At 38.8% G+C, this 18832-nt stretch overlaps 3 protein-coding genes across 6 annotated transcripts; all 3 read right to left on the bottom strand.

Annotated features, from left to right (window-relative positions):
• Positions 1-97: 97 nt before the first annotated feature.
• Positions 98-3979, bottom strand: LOC126626158 (uncharacterized). Of its 3 annotated transcripts, none has more exons than XM_050295386.1 (5): positions 3624-3978; positions 2790-2856; positions 2118-2516; positions 965-1308; positions 98-650 (listed from the first exon to the last, which is right to left on the bottom strand). In XM_050295386.1, the coding sequence occupies exons 1-5, from the start codon at positions 3702-3704 to the stop codon at positions 438-440; spliced, it is 1104 nt and encodes a 367-aa protein (XP_050151343.1). In that variant the 5' UTR covers positions 3705-3978; the 3' UTR covers positions 98-437. The 3 variants fall into 3 exon arrangements, with proteins under 3 accessions (XP_050151343.1, XP_050151345.1, XP_050151344.1); XM_050295388.1 differs by having other exon boundaries at positions 2790-2827; XM_050295387.1 differs by lacking the exon at positions 2790-2856 and having other exon boundaries at positions 3624-3979.
• Positions 3980-5051: 1072 nt separating this feature from the next.
• On the bottom strand, positions 5052-7773 carry LOC126626161 (uncharacterized). Of its 2 annotated transcripts, XM_050295392.1 has the most exons (5): positions 7525-7773; positions 6924-6990; positions 6598-6728; positions 5941-6381; positions 5052-5776 (listed from the first exon to the last, which is right to left on the bottom strand). In XM_050295392.1, exons 2-5 carry the CDS (start codon positions 6948-6950, stop codon positions 5362-5364), a joined length of 1014 nt encoding a protein of 337 aa, XP_050151349.1. In that variant the 5' UTR covers positions 6951-6990; positions 7525-7773; the 3' UTR covers positions 5052-5361. The 2 variants fall into 2 exon arrangements, with proteins under 2 accessions (XP_050151349.1, XP_050151350.1); XM_050295393.1 differs by lacking the exons at positions 6924-6990; positions 7525-7773 and having other exon boundaries at positions 5941-6376.
• Positions 7774-9230: 1457 nt separating this feature from the next.
• LOC126626154 (protein MODIFIER OF SNC1 1-like) lies at positions 9231-18437 on the bottom strand. Its single transcript, XM_050295380.1, has 11 exons — positions 18109-18437; positions 17126-17202; positions 16852-16926; positions 16717-16761; positions 16227-16590; positions 14603-14705; positions 14069-14143; positions 12632-13940; positions 12276-12549; positions 9585-12201; positions 9231-9509 (listed from the first exon to the last, which is right to left on the bottom strand). The coding sequence occupies exons 2-10, from the start codon at positions 17155-17157 to the stop codon at positions 9679-9681; spliced, it is 4800 nt and encodes a 1599-aa protein (XP_050151337.1). The 5' UTR covers positions 17158-17202; positions 18109-18437; the 3' UTR covers positions 9231-9509; positions 9585-9678.
• Between the last annotated feature and the right edge of the window lie 395 nt (positions 18438-18832).

Below are 18832 nucleotides of genomic sequence, written 5' to 3'. Positions count from 1 at the left end.
TAGGTAAAAGGTTACTAAGACAAGTGAGTTCTCTGTCACCAATATTAGGTAAAAGGACAGAGCAGTCACCAACATTAGCTGCTAAACTCTGATGAGGTTTCATCAAGAAATCAGATGAGCTTGCAACTGAGTTCTGTCAAATTCTAAACAAATAGGATTTTATGAAACAAAAATTATCTTATGTACTCTCTTTCTCTCTCTCTCTCTCTCTCTCTCATTTTAAGAATCTCATTTACAAAATCCTGCAACTACCGTCTAACTTTGCTTGAGACCAGTCAAATACTTCAATGGCAATTTGCTGTCAAACTCCCGCCCGAGCGGAACTAAACCACGGAAAAAAAGGAAACTGGACCCAACTGAGATTCATTTAATTTTCTTGAGAGAAGTCCGATGGTAGTGTCACTGAGTTACATGATCCGTACATGATATTGCGGGCTTTAGGGTGGATTAGTGGTGGAAGAGAAGAACCTCATAAGGAAACTTGAGAGAGACCAAATGCAGATAACTCCAAGGCATTGAAGGACATTCAACAGTGTACCCAAGGAACTGTTTATTGCCAAGTTGTGCGGTGTCGTCTCAGCTCCTCTGACTGTAAAGGACAGAGCAGTCACCAGTTGCGCTGCTCTATTCAGTTGATGCAATCTATAGACCTGCCAATCGTAACAGAAATAAAAACTTTTTGATTTGTAGGCCAGCATACGTACACAATTATAAACTACATACAGGAGGTCCTTCATATCATTTTTATCGTTTTTCAAGTTGATTCAACTGAGATTATTAAATCACACGCAGTTTAAGGACGGAGATTGATTGGTGCATATCTAATTAGACAGGCTAGAATTTAAGAACTATCATCCGGTAGTAATCTAACAACCTACCATCAAACAAGAGACACAAGATTTTTCCTACATTCAAATTCAATTTTTATGCAACATCCGTAGTGAAAAGGAAAGGATTGGCTTACTTGAAAGATGACCGGGATAACAGGCCATGAAGGTGACTTCTTATATCTTGCATACTGCTCAAATGCGAATTGGACCACTATACCAACCAGATACGGAGCAAGAGTAGCAGAAGCTGCAGGGCCAGTCCATGGCCAAACATAACCCATAGTCACCATAGGAATTATAAGACTGAGTACCAAGGAAGCTACAGATGAGATTCGCTGTCCTAATTGAGGGGCTGGGGTTCTGTTACTGGGGACAACCAATTCTGGTTCAGTTGTCCTCCTTAAACGGTCAATCAGAAGAAGAAACACCGCAACACCACTGTAGAAGAGAGCTTCCGTGAAGAACAAGATGAGAAAATCTGAGAAGAAACATATTATGGTTTAGACAGGAGAAAAAGGTTTACTTTCTAAACTGAAAGAATTAAATGAGTTCATAAAGGAAAATAGAATGTATATGTTAAGAAGGATATAGGCCAAAAGTTGTGATACGCTATAGACTTTATGAAGATGTCAACTTTTTACATAATGCCAACATTCATTTATTCCCAAGAGTTGAACCAACAACAGACATTACTTTGCCAGTCCATTGAACCACATCTAACGTTACTTCTTAGAACTTCACGTCATTATTTAATATTTCCGTCCATGTTCAATTGATTATTGCCCTTCACTTGTAGATATTTCTCCCCTTTCTCGTATATTTCTATCATATTCAAGTTAAAACTTTCTAACCCACCTCACATATCACCCAAAACCACTTCCAGTCACCCAACCCTTCCTCTGTCTTCACTTTTCATTAGAAGCAAAACTGACTTAAAGTTTCCTAGGATCATTCCTTCACCAACAACTATTTAGATTCCCTAACCCTCATCCATTCTAGTGGGCTGCACTAACTTTCATCTCAGTATAATCACTCTAATAGAGTCACTCCAACACCCCAAGATAGTCTTACGCGAAATAAAAAATAATGCAAGTTGTGGCGTGGAGAAAGTGATACACAGAAAGGTGTATACAGATATAAGGAAACAAAATCTCAAGCTGACAAGACAAATTTTCTGTTCTGCCTATCCTATCTACTGCAATTATGGTTTTAGTTAAAAAACATGTGATGAAAAATATGTGGACTTTAATAAACATAAAATCACGACATATAAATATGCATCCTCACCTGTCAACAACGAATCCTCAAATATAGTAGATAGTATTTTGCGCAGATAGAGCGAGGGGAAAATGAAAGAAGCTAGGAGAACAGCTGGACCGATGAACCATAAGAGGCTGTTTTGCTTCCTTTCTGGATTATTTGTAGAAACTTCTTCTTCCTTTTTATATGGACGGTTATAAAATGAGACTAAACCTGGTTTTCCACCAGTACCATCAAAATGGATATATGAACTGTTAGAAGGAAATATATCTTCAGAATTAGGACAGTGATTTTCTAGCTCCGTAGCATCTGGTTTTATATCACTATATTCTGACTGGTCTTCAGCAACAGCAAAGAGAACACTGGGACTGTTTGGAATCCTTTTGCTTGCCTGCCCTATTTGATGTCTGAACATGCATGAATTACCTGCTTACAGCAACAGAAAAAATAGACCAAGCATATTTAGAGCCAAAAAAATCTCGCACTTTTCAAAGTAATGGCATTACAGTTCAAAAACTATTTGGTAAAAAAGTTACCTAACAATGGTCAAATTAGAAAAAGTAGATACAATAAAATGAAATCCATAGGTTCGCTATGCTCATTACCTCGGGGAAAAACCACATCTTATGCTGGCTACATTGCACCATAAAGAAAAAAAATTGCAGGCTTCAGTAATTATAGACCAAATATGAAAGCTACCTTTAACATATCTTAGCTGCTGAGCACCACATCGTTGGCTGCAGTACGGTACATGCAATAAGCTCAACTGGACATCAAGGGAAATGTATTTATAAGCTGAAGATTCGATAAAGTTCTTCTAAAAGGAGGCAGTCATTTGACATTATCAGACAAGAGTCATATAAGACAACTAGATGTGGATTAAAAAAATCTCAAGACAAATTACTCTATTTAGGAAAATGACTCCGATTGGAAGTGAATTCGAGCATAGTTTACTTCAGCATAGCAAAATGACACCAATTAGTCAACAACGGTAAATTCTACCGCACAAGGTGCATTTCAAATGTGTTGATGTGAATCAATCCCAGAAGCTTAAGCTGAGTATAAGTAAAAAATTTTACCTCATTCATGTAGGAGATAAAACAATAGAGGGTATGAACAAATTACTCTTGATACGGCATAAATGCCCCAAGAGATACCTCTAGCTTCTCACAAAGCCATGCCTAAATCGAAAAAACTCGAATACTACGAACCCGAGTACAACTAAATCTCTCCCAAACTAGATTCTTTAACATCATAATACCCTATTTCTTACATAAACGACCTTAAAAAGTATCCCACTTTTTCTTTCCTTCTTTGTTTTTTGACCAGTATTTGCAGAATCAAAATTCACCTACCAATTCCACACCTTTTGGCCTAAAAAATACACCAATTCCAAACCTTTTAGCTACCAGAAACAACCCCACTACACATTCTCACAAGTTCATATGCAAACATCAAAACAAAAAACAAAAAACAAAAATTTTGGGAGATATCAAGACTTTTTCTCAGTAACCAAACGGTCCTACAACGCACCTGGGAACCCCTTCTCGTTTGGCAATGGGAAGCAGGAGAAGTGGCCAAGCAAGAAAACGAAGAACCACATTTAAGCGTCATATCTATGAAGCAATAACAACAAGCCGAGGCAGTCAGACAGTCAACGGCGGCATGTTGCGGGATTATAACGCAAACCCGTTTTGATTCGATGAATATTTAAGGCTACCCATGAAGAAAAATTTCCGGGAAAACGAAGGAAAGGGTGAGAAAGTAAAGGAATTCGAAGAAACTGAGGAGTGGGGGGTTTTTGGAGTTATTGAAGCGAAAGATAGCGGCTTTCGTTTGTGTTTTCGGTGGGGCGAAGCGGACGACTTTCGTTTTGGACAAATCCTACTCCTACGTTATATTTATGCGGATTTTTTGTTTTTATTTCCGTCCTTTGCTTCTCACGAGAGTCTTCTCTATTTTTGTTTTTCGGAAATTTCTTAATATTGCATAACACTGAAAAACAACGATTGAGATTGAAAATTGAAGATCTAAACAGTTGTGAATTAAATTTAATGACTAAAATACCCGTCACATTGAATAATACGTAACATTGAAGCCACATTTTTCTTTTCTATCTTTAGGGCATGTTCAACGTTTGTTTTTGAAAAGCCTAAAAGCAATATAAAAGTGCTTCAAGCTGCATTTAACAGAATAAGTTAATAGTGTTTATGAATCATACAGCATTATCTAGAGAAACACATATTAGATGTTTATTCAGAAACACACAATTTTTTATGGGAACTGTTATTAATATTTCAAAAATCTCATTCTACACGTGTATTTTCTTTCCAATCATAGAAAGTTTAAAGTGTCAAATAAGATTTTTAAAGTATTAATAACAATTTCTTTTTTTATTAAAGATTTTATTTTTAAGAAAACTAACGAAAATTTCAAAAAGATTCTCTTATAACGAAAAACCCTTTTTAAAGGTATAGTGAATAGTACCAGTTAAAGGTAAAAATATGATTTTTCGTTAAAAATAAACAGTACCGGAAGTGTTTTGTTAAAACTCCCCTTATTTTAACGTGTTCATAACAAAATAACTTCTAAGAAAAGTGCTTATATGAACAAGTATTTTCCACACAAGCTTCCCAAGGGAATCCTTTCTACTTCTTTCTCTTCAACTCTTGTGGAAGGCAAATTTCCAAGCCTAGTATGGTGCTGATAGATAAGTTTCGAAGTGTTGCAGTCACACCGGCACATGATGTTTCTAGTACATTATCATCCGGGCATCCATCCCGGCCCTACTTCTATCTATTCCAGCAATCGAGCCCCTACAACTCGATCCATGCTTAAACCCTAATCGGTTTTCCGAAGAACGTGAGGAAGAAAGGATAGGGGAAGAATGCAGAAGATTTAAGGTGATATGCATGATGATTCTCAGACTAGCTACCAAAGCACAAAAAAGAAAAGAGCAAGTTCTACAACATCCAATTTCAAACCCCATCTCACCATGGAACCTCAAAAGCATTCGCGGCAGCTGAATACAACACAGATACAAAATAATAGGGACCTCATCCAAAAATTAAGAATGCTACCTTGTAAAAATTACAGAAACCGGACAAATCCGCTTGTCATGATCCTTCGACTAGCTAGACATCAAGAACAACCCCGGTCTAAAATGGGGTCCGCTGGCTCTTCGAAAGAAACTCAAACTTCTAAAACCATCATCAGGAGCAACTCCGACTTTCAGCCGTTGCTCTCACAGGAAGACATTTCTCAGATGCATCTAAATGAGATTAGCCCTCTTTAGGAATCTGATTGTTCTGCAGTAATAAGGCCATATTGATTCCACAAAATCAAGGTATCTCTCGACTATCAACTCTTGCAGTGCTTTCAGCTTTCTTCTTGATAATTTCTTGTAGTCTAAATTCCTAACGTTCAGTAAAGGTTGCCAGAAACGAGCCCGTATTTCCTCTTTAAGCTTCCCATGTGCAATGTATGTATAGGCCACCATGAAGTAGGAGGGTAAATTCTTGATTACTTTAACAGTCTGCTTGAAGCTGAAAACATAGAGTGCACACAACCACTGAAGCATCTTGATGTAGAGAGCTACAATGAAGGGTCCTAAAACCCACAAGGGTGTCAACTCCTTTGAAACTTCGGCCCCATAAATCGTATTAACTGCCAGGTACATGGGTATGCTGCATATTTAGTGAACAATTAAAATGATGTCGTAGATAAAAGCAAATAAATCCAAGATGTCTCACGTTAACCCCATAAAACTAAAAGTTCGTGCAAACAGAATAATCATGGACTTGGAAAAACAGACAAGCAGATGGAGAGATAGAGCACACATTATACTTACAATATAAGTAAGGGTATCTTTATTGTAGCATTTAGACTGAGAAAATTGCACCAAAAGGTCCGTAGAATCCCATCCTTTTCCTTGTTTTGAACCTCATGCTTAGTTTCTGATGCCTCCATTGAAGGCGGTTCTTCCCCCAAAAGCCCATCTTCTACTTCACTTGATGATGGTGTTCGAAGCATTCTCAGCCATTTCTTAAATAAATTATGAATGATGGGGGACGATGCAATGCTTTCATTTGCTTCAGAGGCATAAGAAAGAGGAATATCATTTGCCTGAGATTTCGTAATGGTATCCTCATTCTCTTTCAGTTTGGCTGAATTCTTGGGAAGCTTTGATCCTCTTGTTCTACCTCCAGATTTATCATTCTGGGCACTGCCCTTGAAGGCGGAAACTCTGAAAGGTTTAACTTTTGGTCCCCGCATGAGAGAAGCCCCTACGCTGTGAAACAAGTTCTCTGAATTTAAATGATCAAGATAAAAAAAAATGTGTATTTGGTGTGGATGTGGGTGTGCGTATCCATTCCCTCATAGTGCATATGCGACTCCCACAAGTGCAAGTAGAAGAATTTCAATGCAAAATGACAACCACGAAGCCTAAAGGAAAGTAAATAGAACAATTAACAAGATAACAAACTTAAAGAGGAAAAACTCCCACCTTAAACAAAGGTTGCGCTTTAATATAAAGCACCTCTCTGTCCTCACCATTTGATGTGTTGTTACACACTGCTTCAACTTCATCCCTTTGCTCCATGATAAGGGCCTCGAGGGATACGTAACATAAGTACCCTGAAATGCAATGGTAAAAAAACACGAAGAAACTTCAGCATAAAAAGAGAAAGCTAGTAACAGAAAGATACAATCCCAAATTCAAGAAATCGCCGAAGTAAACTGAAAACCAAGGGGCAAACATGGATCATCTCTCTAATAGGTTAAACGGATACAATGTAATATGAAATTCAGGGTACTCTTAATATCAATTACCTGCATTTGATGCACGACCAATGCCATCGTCTCCACCTCAACAACCAAATCATTTACTCAGCAGGGCCTAATTTCATAAACAACCACACATAAGCACCAACTCTCGCAGCAAGCACAACAACTCTTGCAGAAGGAACAACTCAACACCAATAAACAGAATTCATAAACTTATCACAAACAGTTAACAATTAAAACCAAGAACACCAATCCATCTCGAGCTAGGAAGATTTTAAATAGTAGAATCGTACTTATACCAAAAAAAAAAAACCCAGAAACAAAATTAAGCAATAGCTTGAAAACTCGTACCCCTTTTTCCTTTCCTCAAAATTCCCAGCAACCCAACAAACAATGGATTCCAAAACCCACTAAACCAACCAAAAACACAAAAAAGGAGCTGAATTTTCACCAAAACAACACAAATTTCATAGCTTTAGAGTTCGCTTCTTCCCCATTTCCTCCAATTACAAATAAAAATAAATAAAAAAAACCCAAACAACCAAACAATCCCAAGCTCACAAATCAAACCCTAACCAAACCAAAACAATTAAATTGCATAACTGAAATTCAGAACGAAAGAATTGGTGGGAAAATTCAAACTAACCTGCCATGAACTTCCCTCCCTTCACAAAAATTAGTGAAATTCGGGGACAAATGCTGCTTTTATCTTTGTCGCGCTCTCCGAATTGAATTTTGCCAAAAATAGATAGTGGATAGAAGAAAGAGATAGACAGAGGAAAAAGGTCTTCGACACTTTTGTGGTGAAATTAGGGTTTTTATATGCAATATTTTTTTTAACAGCGGAATGTGGAGCGGAGGATAATGAAGCAGAAAAAACCAGAGGGTAAGGTGAAACCAAAGCCAGGGAGCCAGATGACAAAAACAATTCCCTAACAAAATTATAAGACGACGCCGTTTTGTTCGAGAGGGTTGGCAATGTGGGATAATTAACACTAATTTATATTATAGTTAATTAGTAAAATGATAACTTTAGAGAAATGTTATCGTGATTTCAAAATTTTGATTTTGTACTCTAAATTGGATTTTTTTTTTTTCAAGTACATCGATATTTTTATTTTAAGGGGAGGGGGAGTTCAGCTAAACCACATAATGAGCTACTTAATTTGGTATCGAATTCGTCATCCACGAGATTCAAACCTAAGATCTCTCACTTTCAAGTAAAGAGGAATATTATCAGACCGTAATACTGAGTGACTGCACAATTAGATTTTTTAAAGGTCAATAATATTTCCCTAACTTTAAGATGAACAGTATGAGTTGTATAAGTGTGGGCATACAAGTCCTTGGACCCATGAATCCAGACCACATCCAATTTGATGTAATACTATTTGGTTCTTACTTTTAATTTTTAATATGGTTCATGTTAGACTCGGCTTGTGTAAAAAAACGAGTCCAAAACTGAGTTCAAATTTTGTTATGTGCTGGTAACCTAGTCCAAATCGTATCAAACAAATTCAAATGAGTCGGTTCCACTAATAAAAATAACATAAACTTAGATTGGCTTGCACTCGTTTATAAAAAAATAAAAGAAATAAAAAGAAAAAGTCGAGTCCAGATCCAAAAGAAAAATACTGACCTAGCTCAACCAGCGACCACCTCCGAGTCATTTTTGCTCACCATCCTATTTATCACTATTAGATGATTTGAATTTCGAGATTTGTGCCTATCTACTACACGAATCTCAAAATTCAAACTTATCTAATGATGATAAATAAGATGATGAGCATACACCACACTAAATAATGGTGAGCAAAAATACTCCCTTGTTTTTCTGTGTTGATCAACCGCTGGATGACATAACAATTTGCTTTTCAAGTTCACTTAACCATTTTCAAATATAATTTTCCTTGTTGATAAACTAAAAAATATTTTTACTTTAATTAGATAACAATTTTCTTTACGAAAACTAATGAAAATAATTTGATAACTTTGAGTTTTAACGAAAATGACAAAATAAAACGTAAAGTGAATAGTACCAAGATTAACTTTTTAATGTAAAAATATAATTTTTTGTTAAAATAAACAGTACTGGAAACTTTCCGTTAAAGTTCTTTTTTCTTTATCCCTTACAATTTTGGTGACCTACCAACCATAAAGTGAGTACCATATCTAACCGTTAGATGATGAATATATTAAGTAACGCATGTTTTGTTAGGTGGCACCCGATTTCCGTTTTGTTGGATTTACAATATATATTTTAATTTTTGCCAAAAAATACTACTAATCAACAAATAGATGCAAACAAAGCAAAGCAAGCAAACCAGCCAAGCCAAGCAGAGAATCGAGAGAGAAATCATAAGCTATCTCTAATTTCATTCCTTTCCTGCCGCTCCAATATTATTATTTAGAGCCAAGGCAAGGGATTACGAGTCACTCTAAAACAATAAATACAAAGGCCAGAACAAGAAAACCAATGTTAAATCGTTCCGTACGAAACAAGGGGGTGACCATATCACAATGTTTCACATCCCATTCAATTGAAACAAGAAGATAAATAAGAACTACGACACGATCGACTACCTCCAACCGCAGCTAGCTACTTCAGCACCGTCTACTTTGCCGCAAGCCCTGCTCGGTGGACAGAAGCCGTCAGTTGTCTACTTAACATGTATGAACACTAAATTTGACCAATTGATAGAATACCTGAATGCTATCGGCCACTGCTAACGATGCGTGAGTGGGAAAAAGGTGGGTTTCAATCAATAAAAACCTCATCTTCAGAATCTTTAATCTTCAGCTACTGCTCCATATCTGCATCTACTTGGGAGGTGCCACTTTGCCGTCCATGGAAGTTACCCCCACCACGTCGCGGATGGGTCTGGCCTCTTTCCTTGACTCTTCCACCAGTATTGTAAGGACCATCTCGTGGTTCCTCGGAATTGTTGAACTTGTTATTGTTGTTGTACGGCCCAACTGGCTGGTACTCAAAATGCGAACTGTGCCTCTGTCTCTCCCGGTTTGCAGGGTGGTTGTGCTGCCTACTATCATGCCCTGAGTAATTCCAATCCCCACGAGACTCTTGACCTCTCCCAAAACGGCTGTTTTGGTTTCCATTCTTGCGGAACCCAGTGTTAAAATGCTGCTCTTGTCTAGTATCCATACTAACAGGAGCTGTTTCAACTGGGGTAACATGACCCTGGTTCGGAGAGTGGGGGCGTCCCCTGAATGAGGCTTTCCTCTCTCTCTTACTATGTCCTTCCCCTGCATTGTTTCTCTCAGATATCACCTGATCATGTTGATGCTGGGCCACATATTCAGTATTATCCTTGTTAGGTGTTGCTGGACGTGGCACTGCACCTCGGGGACTGGTCTCCTTTTTGAAAGTCCGACCAACTTCCACAACAACGTTTTGACCACCATTGGCCCTATTTCCCAGTTGACTATTGCCTGAATGTGCCTGAGATTTGGGTTGCCAATGAGGCGCTGCACGTTCCCCAACAGCTCGATTCTCTCTGGAAGCAGCAGCTAAGTCTGTGTGACCCGTTTCAGAGGCTGAAAACTGATTGTTATTTTTGTAGGTATCCCCTCTGCTATTTTTCTTTTCATCCAGATCATGATTGTTTCCCATGGCTCTCTGTCCCTTGAATGAATGCTGCCTTCCTCTTTTGGTAGTTGCCTGGTCTTTTGCAGAAACAGAGACTGGTGCAACAGCAACAGGCTCTTCAGGCATGTTCCATCCATCAGAATCATTCCAATCATAACTCTTTGGTTGCTCTATCTCTGAGACAACATCAGGCTTCTGGGGTTGATGATTCTGGACTGAATTTTTATCACTCTGACCAACATTTGAAGTATATGACGGTCCATCTTCCGAACCATGCATGGCAGTTGATTCTGTTGACCCCCGTTCCTTCCATGATCCATGTGCTTTTCCGTGCTTACTCTGTCTACTACTCCCATGCCTCGACTCTATGGCAATTCCCACTTTTCCAATAGTTAGAGTAATAGGTTGGGAACTTTCAGCAACTTGAGAACCAGAATCTGATCTCTCAATGGTCTCATTTATTGCAGTTTGATTGATTACAGAAGCCACTGGCTGCTGAGTGCTTCCTTGATGCGCCATCTCTTTAGCTACAGGTTTTGGAACATATCTCTCCATTTCAGCCCTCTTATTTTTTGAACTATTTTGCACTTTATGTTCAGTCTTTACAGCACTAACAGCCTCAACTTCATTTTTGGGGATGGCTTCCTCAGGTACATCAGCTTTGTTCTGTGACCGCACAGGTGCCCAGACAACAGCATCAGTGCTGTGAAATTTTTCTGAGTGCTTAATAGCTTGCGAATTCCTTGACACCCTGCGAGGATGCTGCGGTTTCCACTGGCTATTTCCTCTACCTTTAGATTCTTCATTTGATGGAGACAAGTGTTGCTCCGAAGACTGGTATGCATCTCTAGGAATGGTCTGGGACTGACCCAAGCTAGGATCCAACTCCAACTCAGATACCATTGGCCTTCCACTTTCAGCTGTGGCATTTGCAATATCTGTTTCTTTCGATGCAGAGGATGGCATTGCAGCCACCGTCGATGTACTCTCTGTTTTCTGCTTATTCTTTCCATTTCGGTAGTTTTTCTTTCTGGGATGAGAAGTTGACTCAAGTATGGCACCGGTATTAGCAGTCTGGCTTGACTCACTGCTTGAGGCTGTTTCATTTGGTACAACTCCAAGGGGTTTGGAAACATCAACCACAGAATCTGTCTGACATTTTGTTGCATCATCTGTGCTGGTGGAAGTAAACTTTCCAGTAGGCTTCTTTTCTAACTGATTGTTCTGCCTTTGTTTAGGGGCCTGCTTAACCCTAGTAATATTGCTTTCATGACCCTGGGGAGCATTGTTGCGATCAACGACATTAGCAACAATAACCTCCTTCGGCTTAGGCATAGATTCATCATGCATCAGAACAGGTTCCTTGCCGACACTCTTTAGCGTGTCTGAAGGGAGGTCACTAGCCAGAACAGTTGACTTTTCATCTTTTCCAGTGCTACTCTCATTAATCCTTGAAGCACCATCAAGATTAGATCCCAGAGCTGATTTCCTGCCACCAATTAGTGGTTCACCTGCGGTTTGAGACTCTTCTTGCTTAATCTGGATGGCACCACTTGAGTGACTTTCAATCTTCTGATTTGAACTCTCCACTTGAGTACGTCTGTTCAACTCTTCCAATTTTGCACGAGCCTTGGCCATCTGCCTTCTTGTCCGTTCCTCCTCTTCCTCCTGTAACTGTTTGGTACGTTGCTTAGCTAATTCCCTCATCCTAGCACGCTGGTAAAGAAGAGAAGTTAGTTGCAATGCAAAGTTGATACAAAATCTAACAAGAAAATGAATAACGTGTATACCTGTGCCTCAGAATCATTTGGATCAACCATTGGTGTGGCCAATTCCTCCTCACATCTGCCTTGTGGATAAGATCCTGACTTTTCAATTGCTTCCGTTGAAACAAGGTGGTCATGCAGATGAACATTAGAAGGAATTTCAAAACGTGCAGTTGATACAACAGTTGTCGGTTCTGAGACCAAGGACTTCTTTGACCACCCTTCACCTTCTTGATTATTGAACCTTCCTCTACCACAATGATCTGATCTATCATCATGCATGGCACGATTGGATCGCCTGTACATCAGAAAATCAGCATATTCCATTAATTTACAATAACATGTACATTCTCAATGGAACCCAAAAATCGCCAACGAACCTGGAGATGGAAATTGTGCTGCCCACTTCAAGAGAAGGATTTATGCTCTCCGTGGCATGAGATCTTTCCGGATTTACAATACCACCACCAACAGGTTCATTAACTGAATTGTTAGTTTTAGCATTGACTTGGAATCTGTTCTTCTGCTCCTCCCTAGTGGAAACAGATGAAGTATCACTTCGTCCATCTGAAACACGTGCCTTTGCATTTAATCCCTCTATTTTCTGAATCAGACTGGAGTCTTTTGCAGCATCCAGGAGTGGTTGTGCAACTTCCGGCGTGCCAGAGGCTTCAGTACCCGATTTCTTCATTGAGATGACATCAACTGTCTTTATCTGTTCCAAACTTTCAGGAGACATCACTTTCTTAGGAACTGAAGCGGCTCCTTGGTTGTCAAACTTCCTTGAAGCAGCTTCTTCACCGACCATTTTCCTTTGATCCCTCACTCCCTCCTTTCTGTGATCTGATATCCAATCACTCTCTGCTCCCAACGTTCTAGGATGATCCTCCCTCTCAAGAGATGATGCATCAGTTGAAAGTCTTGTGACAGCACCCTCATTCCTTTGCTCCTCATTTCTTCTATCCCAACCATCATGCTGCTTCAAAAGAACTTTGTAAGGTCCACGAGAATCAGGCGGATGACCAGATTCAAATTGCTCCGACATCAGCTGGGGGTTGGGAGGACCATATCCACTGGGTCTGCCTTGAGAAATGGCAGGCCTGTGAGCGCTTTGGCTAGGGTAGTTATTATAAACAGGGGGACCAGCTGTCATTCCCACATACGGAACATCTCTTTCATTTGGATTGCAGTAGCCCCTTGGAGAACTGTAATATCCCTCAAAGGCCACTGGACCAGGGTAAAAGCCAGGTCTAATTGGCATACCAGGACGGATATATGCATCCTGCATATGAGGTCTGTACATATCTCCATTTTTAGGATGGTGTCCTCTTGGTCCTGCTCCAGGTGGAGGAATGGATTGCTGATTGGCAATAGCAGCAGGTGGAATCTGTGGAGGTCCTGGAGGATAATATGGAAATGGTTCCATAGGAAAGCCACCAGGAGGGATCGGAGCTCCATAGGGAGCTCCAGGAGGTCCTCTATACCAAACACCACCTTGTGGATTATTTACTGGACCACCATGCCATCCATCATAGTGCCCGGGAGGAACATTAGCACTAGGGTAAGGGTGAGGATTTCCCTGCCACTTCTCCATACCATGTCTACCTCCATCTTCGTTGTATGAGGGATTTTCTCTTTTCCATGAATTAGCAGTTCCACTCTTCACATTTGCATTTTCAGAAATCTCGCCTAAATATGGAAACCAAGCACATACTTATATACATGAGTGAATGAGAAACCACGGACATTAACTAATAAAAGATCAATATTGCAACATTCTAATAAAACACAAAAGAGTTAAGAGCATGTGCACAAACCAACTACATAAGTCCCAGTCGTCTCTTTTGCCACTCTACCACTAGAAGAGCCAGGACGACTGTAAGAACTGTGATCTGTCATAAATGATTGATCAAGCAATCAGTAAACCAAAATGGAGCATCAAGTTCATTACAACAACATAATTGTCCCATAAGAAAAGAAACACAAACTTGAACTCAAAAAAATAGGCGTAGTTTTTTTTTTTTTTTTCAGCTACTTTTTTCTTCTTCTATTTGGCAAAAAAAGAAAATGTATATAAACACTGGAATAAGTAAAATTGGCAGCCATTCTGGACATGTTGGAAAATTGGCAGCTAGGTGTAAAGTTTTGCAAATTATTTTGTAAACATGGAATGGCAATTTACATGTCAGTGCCACATCAATTAATAAAAATCCGATGGCACTGCCAAAAACAGTCGATGAGGTAATGCAATGTGTGGCATGCCAACTTAACCATCATGTGAAATTTGAAAAAATCTTGGTACACAGTGTCTTCAAATGTTAAATTATATAAGTGAAATATAGGCATAAGACCTTGCGGCTCGGCACTCTTTCCAGGATTATCTTTTTCTGAACCAAGCGTCGGAAAATCTCCAGAAGTAAGTGAAAATCCATCATTCTTCGATGACATCATCCCCTGCACGTGTAACAGCAGTTAATCAAATTAAACTTCAGATAAATACTGGGTTGACTGCAAGAGAGTAGAAATAGCAGAGGCAGTGTTCAACCACCTTGGGCTCCCCTAAGATTGGATTGGGTAAAGCATATGGGGCAAAACCTCAATCCTAACCCTATTTTACCTTAATTCAACTCCCCTAACAATTAAAATTATTTTCCTTTAAGCTAACTAAAAGCAAACTAAAAAAAATGTCCACCTACACTTCTTTTTATTTCAATATTTCCCCTCCATCTAATTTCATTAGCTAGAGTGGATGAAGGAAACACTCAACATCTATAAGTTTTTCCCGTAACAAGTCAAATTACTGCTTTCACATATACATATGTGGGTCTCATGTGGTCAATAACAAACCATATGTTTTATAAAGGGTGTAAAGTTTACCAAAAAAATTAATAATAATTTGCTACATATAGAAAGTAGCTATTTAGTCCTGAAATATTTAGTTACAAAATAAATCCTGAAGTACTTATCAACATGACCATATTTTCCTACTTGTCAGAGCTTTTGTATAAGCAGCATAAAGAGGTGGGATAGCAACCGCATGTAACTTACAAGGTCAGTTTGGATGGTTGGAAAGAGTGGTTTGGACGAATAGCTGATATCATGCTTAACAGAATTGGATGAAGAGAGCAAATTGACCAAATTTGGAAAACACAAGTTAATATGGTTTAATTAAGACTAGAAATACCATATTAGCACAAACCGGAAGCTACATGGTTAACATGATTAAAACTGAAACTAGGACCATGGTGGAATGTTCAGTAAACTGCAAGGGACCTTGGCAATCGTATACTCTTAAGAATGAGCATGTCATATGATTAAAATTTATTCAACACAATCAAACATAAGACACTATCAAGGAATGCAACATTAATATTATCTAACCGATATATGGGGGTATATTTCTGATTTGGGCGATTACCTGGAAGATCTGATTTCAATCCAAGCGGTTGCCAAATATACGAACATTCATTCTAAGAGATGGAAAGGGAGAGAACAAAAGATACTAATCAGCATATTGCTGACATATGGATTCTCCAGTGCTTTATAGCCTATACAACATTTTTTGGGCTTTTCTTTTTATCAAAAACCCCACCACCCAAGATAAATCTATCTGACGAAGACCGTAGCCAAAACATCCAAGACTCACCTACCACCCAGCTAGCTAGCAAACACACACCTAAAGGCTAAAAAAGGATATGGTCTTCATCAAATCAGGTGTTAGGTGAGTCTTGGATGTTTTGGCTATAGTCTTCCTTTTTTACTGACATTCCATCATGTTACCGGCATTTCTAATGTTGAATATATATATATGTTGAATTTTCCACTAACATCAACATTATAAAGGTTTCTAACTGAACCATCTATATTGAAATGAGAGATTCCCAGGATGATCATTCGCTGGTCGGAAGCTTTATTAACCAAGTAAGTGTTGCTAATACATATTCAAACACAAAGCTTACAAGTAAAGGACCATACCAATTTTTCTGCAGTCCCAGGAGCACTCCACGCCACTGGATGGTCAGAGTGTTCAGCAAATCTTGACAACTGTGAACTACCAGGTCTTGTGTCCGCACTGCGAGGACGCAATGAGGTCAGTGTTGTCTGATTTGATGTCAAGACCCCAGAAGCCGATGATGGCCTAGAATTTGAACCCCATGCATTAGAAGAAGGTTCATGCCCTTTGTCGCTACCAGCAGTTGATGGTCGAGTGCCACTTCCAGGTGAAAGGTGGCCACTGAGATGGCTTGGTGATGTGCCACCATCAGCTTTTGGGGACAATGATGGCGAACCCCATGCATTTGATGCAGAAGATGATCTACTGCCCCAACTGAGGGTGCCCCTGCAATAGTTGAAATCAAGAAACACCTAGGTGATGAGCTAGTACTAGTAGCAATAAAATATTATACACCGATCCCAACAGAAATTGGATTGGAGGGGTGGAGGGAGGGAGGGAGGGAGAACTTACTTGGGAACGATTTCCACACTTGGGTCCGCACCATGATTTTCTAACCTTGAAGAGTCAAGACAAGTAAAGAATTTTAGCCGAAAGACAAAGGACCACAATAAATTGATTTAAGGGCAGTTTAGTAGAAAGAAATACCTCTTACTGGGCAAGTTTATAGGTTTTGGAACTTTCCCTAAAACAGTCATTCCACTTCTTCTGGAGGAAGACATCCTGCAACAGCAAGGACAGAATTAAAAACCACCACAGGATGTTGATATCTATGTGCTTGTCTGTCTCTGTATGTAAATCAGTTTTCCCTAGAAAATCTCAATGCTTTTTCTTTAAATCTACCAATATCAGACTACTCAAAAAACTTAAACCAACAATTTCCGATTGCTGAAACATTGTGAATGTTGCCAGATTTTCATACCTCCGATCGCCAAACAACATACTCGATGTCATGTTTCAATTGTTGCCACACGATCATTCAAGCCAATTTATCAAAGCCTGGAAAAAATAGAAGACAATTGAAGATTCCATCAGCATGACATTGCAGTAACTGAACCAAGTAGTCAAATAAAGCATAGTTTTCTTGACAATAATAAAAATAAAGCACAGTTTTAGCAGGGTTAGCAAGTGACATAAGACGCCACAAAAACTCAAAATTATCATATCTTCTAAGAATATTTTATAGTTCATGTTGCATGCTTGCACGAAACATTTTTTTTTAGCATTACAACTAAAAATTACAACATGACTACTTCCGGTGCATGTGTTTGCACCAACAAAGCACAAAGACGCAAATTTCATCCTTCTTAAGTAAGCCTCTGCTGTATGATCAATGCTAGGTCTTAAAATTTGTTACTCTCTTTTCTTAACCCTTTTTACAATAAAGCACTACTACAGTTTGAGCATTTTATAAAGCCTCGATCGCCAAACTAAACCTATCAAGTTTTCCATTCCAAAAAAAAGCACAGCACTGTTAAAGCGAGACCCAGTTTTCGACAACAACAAAAATTCCCTGATATCGAAAACATTCGTAGTAAACAATGGCCCAATACTATGATAAGAATCGATCCAACCACGACAATATCCGAAAAATCCTTCATCACCCAATGAAACAAATGATAAGCACATACCTAAAATGATTGGTTAACAGATACATACACACATACACATATTTAACAAAAAAGCACTGAATCTCACCACACGAATGCATTCGCTTAGTTGGGCAACGAATCATGTGAAACGATAAGAACATTCCAGAACAAATTAAGCGTAGAAATTACAGTTTTCAATAGCAAATTCTAATTTATTTCATCCACTTTTTACAGATTTTCTATTCCTTTCCGGGGAAACAAACAGGCCAAATTAGCATAAAATAATCGAGAAAATTAAATAACAATGACTTGCCTGGTAAAAGAATAGGTTTTTAAGAGGTTCGTGGAAACCCTAGGAAAGCTGATGTGGGTTTTGGGAGAGAATGAACGATCGAAACGCAGCGTTTAAGGGTTCGTGAGATCGCGAGGAAGGTTCCGAGAAACAGAGATCTCTGTGAGTTGGAAGAGAATCTGAGTGTGATCGGTTTCAGATCAAGGGAAGGCGAAGGGGAAGAGAGAGAGAAGGAGAAGAGGGGGGAGGGGGAGAGAGAGAGAGAGGGAGATCGAGGATGTACGAGATGCAATCCGATAAATTGTAAATTTGTAAATACAGGAACTTCTCGCAAAATTAAATTTGAAATTTAGGGCTTTTCCAGAATTTTTTGGAATTTTTTTACCAGGAGTTTTAGGATTTTGGAGAACGTATGGGTTTGGTTTTAGATGGACTACAATATCTAATGCGATATATTATTGGTATTTCAAAAATCTCATTCTATACTTCTCATAAGTGTATTTTTCGTTCTTAATATAAAAAGTTTGGAGTGTAGAATAAGATTTTTGGAGTACTAATAACAATTCTCTATCCAATTTGGTCTAAAGACTATTTTCGGTTGAGATGTCAGTGGAATGTTATGTAATTAAATTTGAAGGTAGAAGCAAGTTTCATCATGTGGATTGACATATATATGTCAAATTCAACATCCGAGCAAAGGTGATATCAAATAATTTTTAATTATTTTATTATGTGAATCTCTTTA

The sequence above is a fragment of the Malus sylvestris genome, chromosome 6, assembly GCF_916048215.2.
Source record: "Malus sylvestris chromosome 6, drMalSylv7.2, whole genome shotgun sequence".
NCBI lineage: Eukaryota > Viridiplantae > Streptophyta > Magnoliopsida > Rosales > Rosaceae > Malus > Malus sylvestris.
This window is presented reverse-complemented; position numbering and strand designations above follow the sequence as displayed.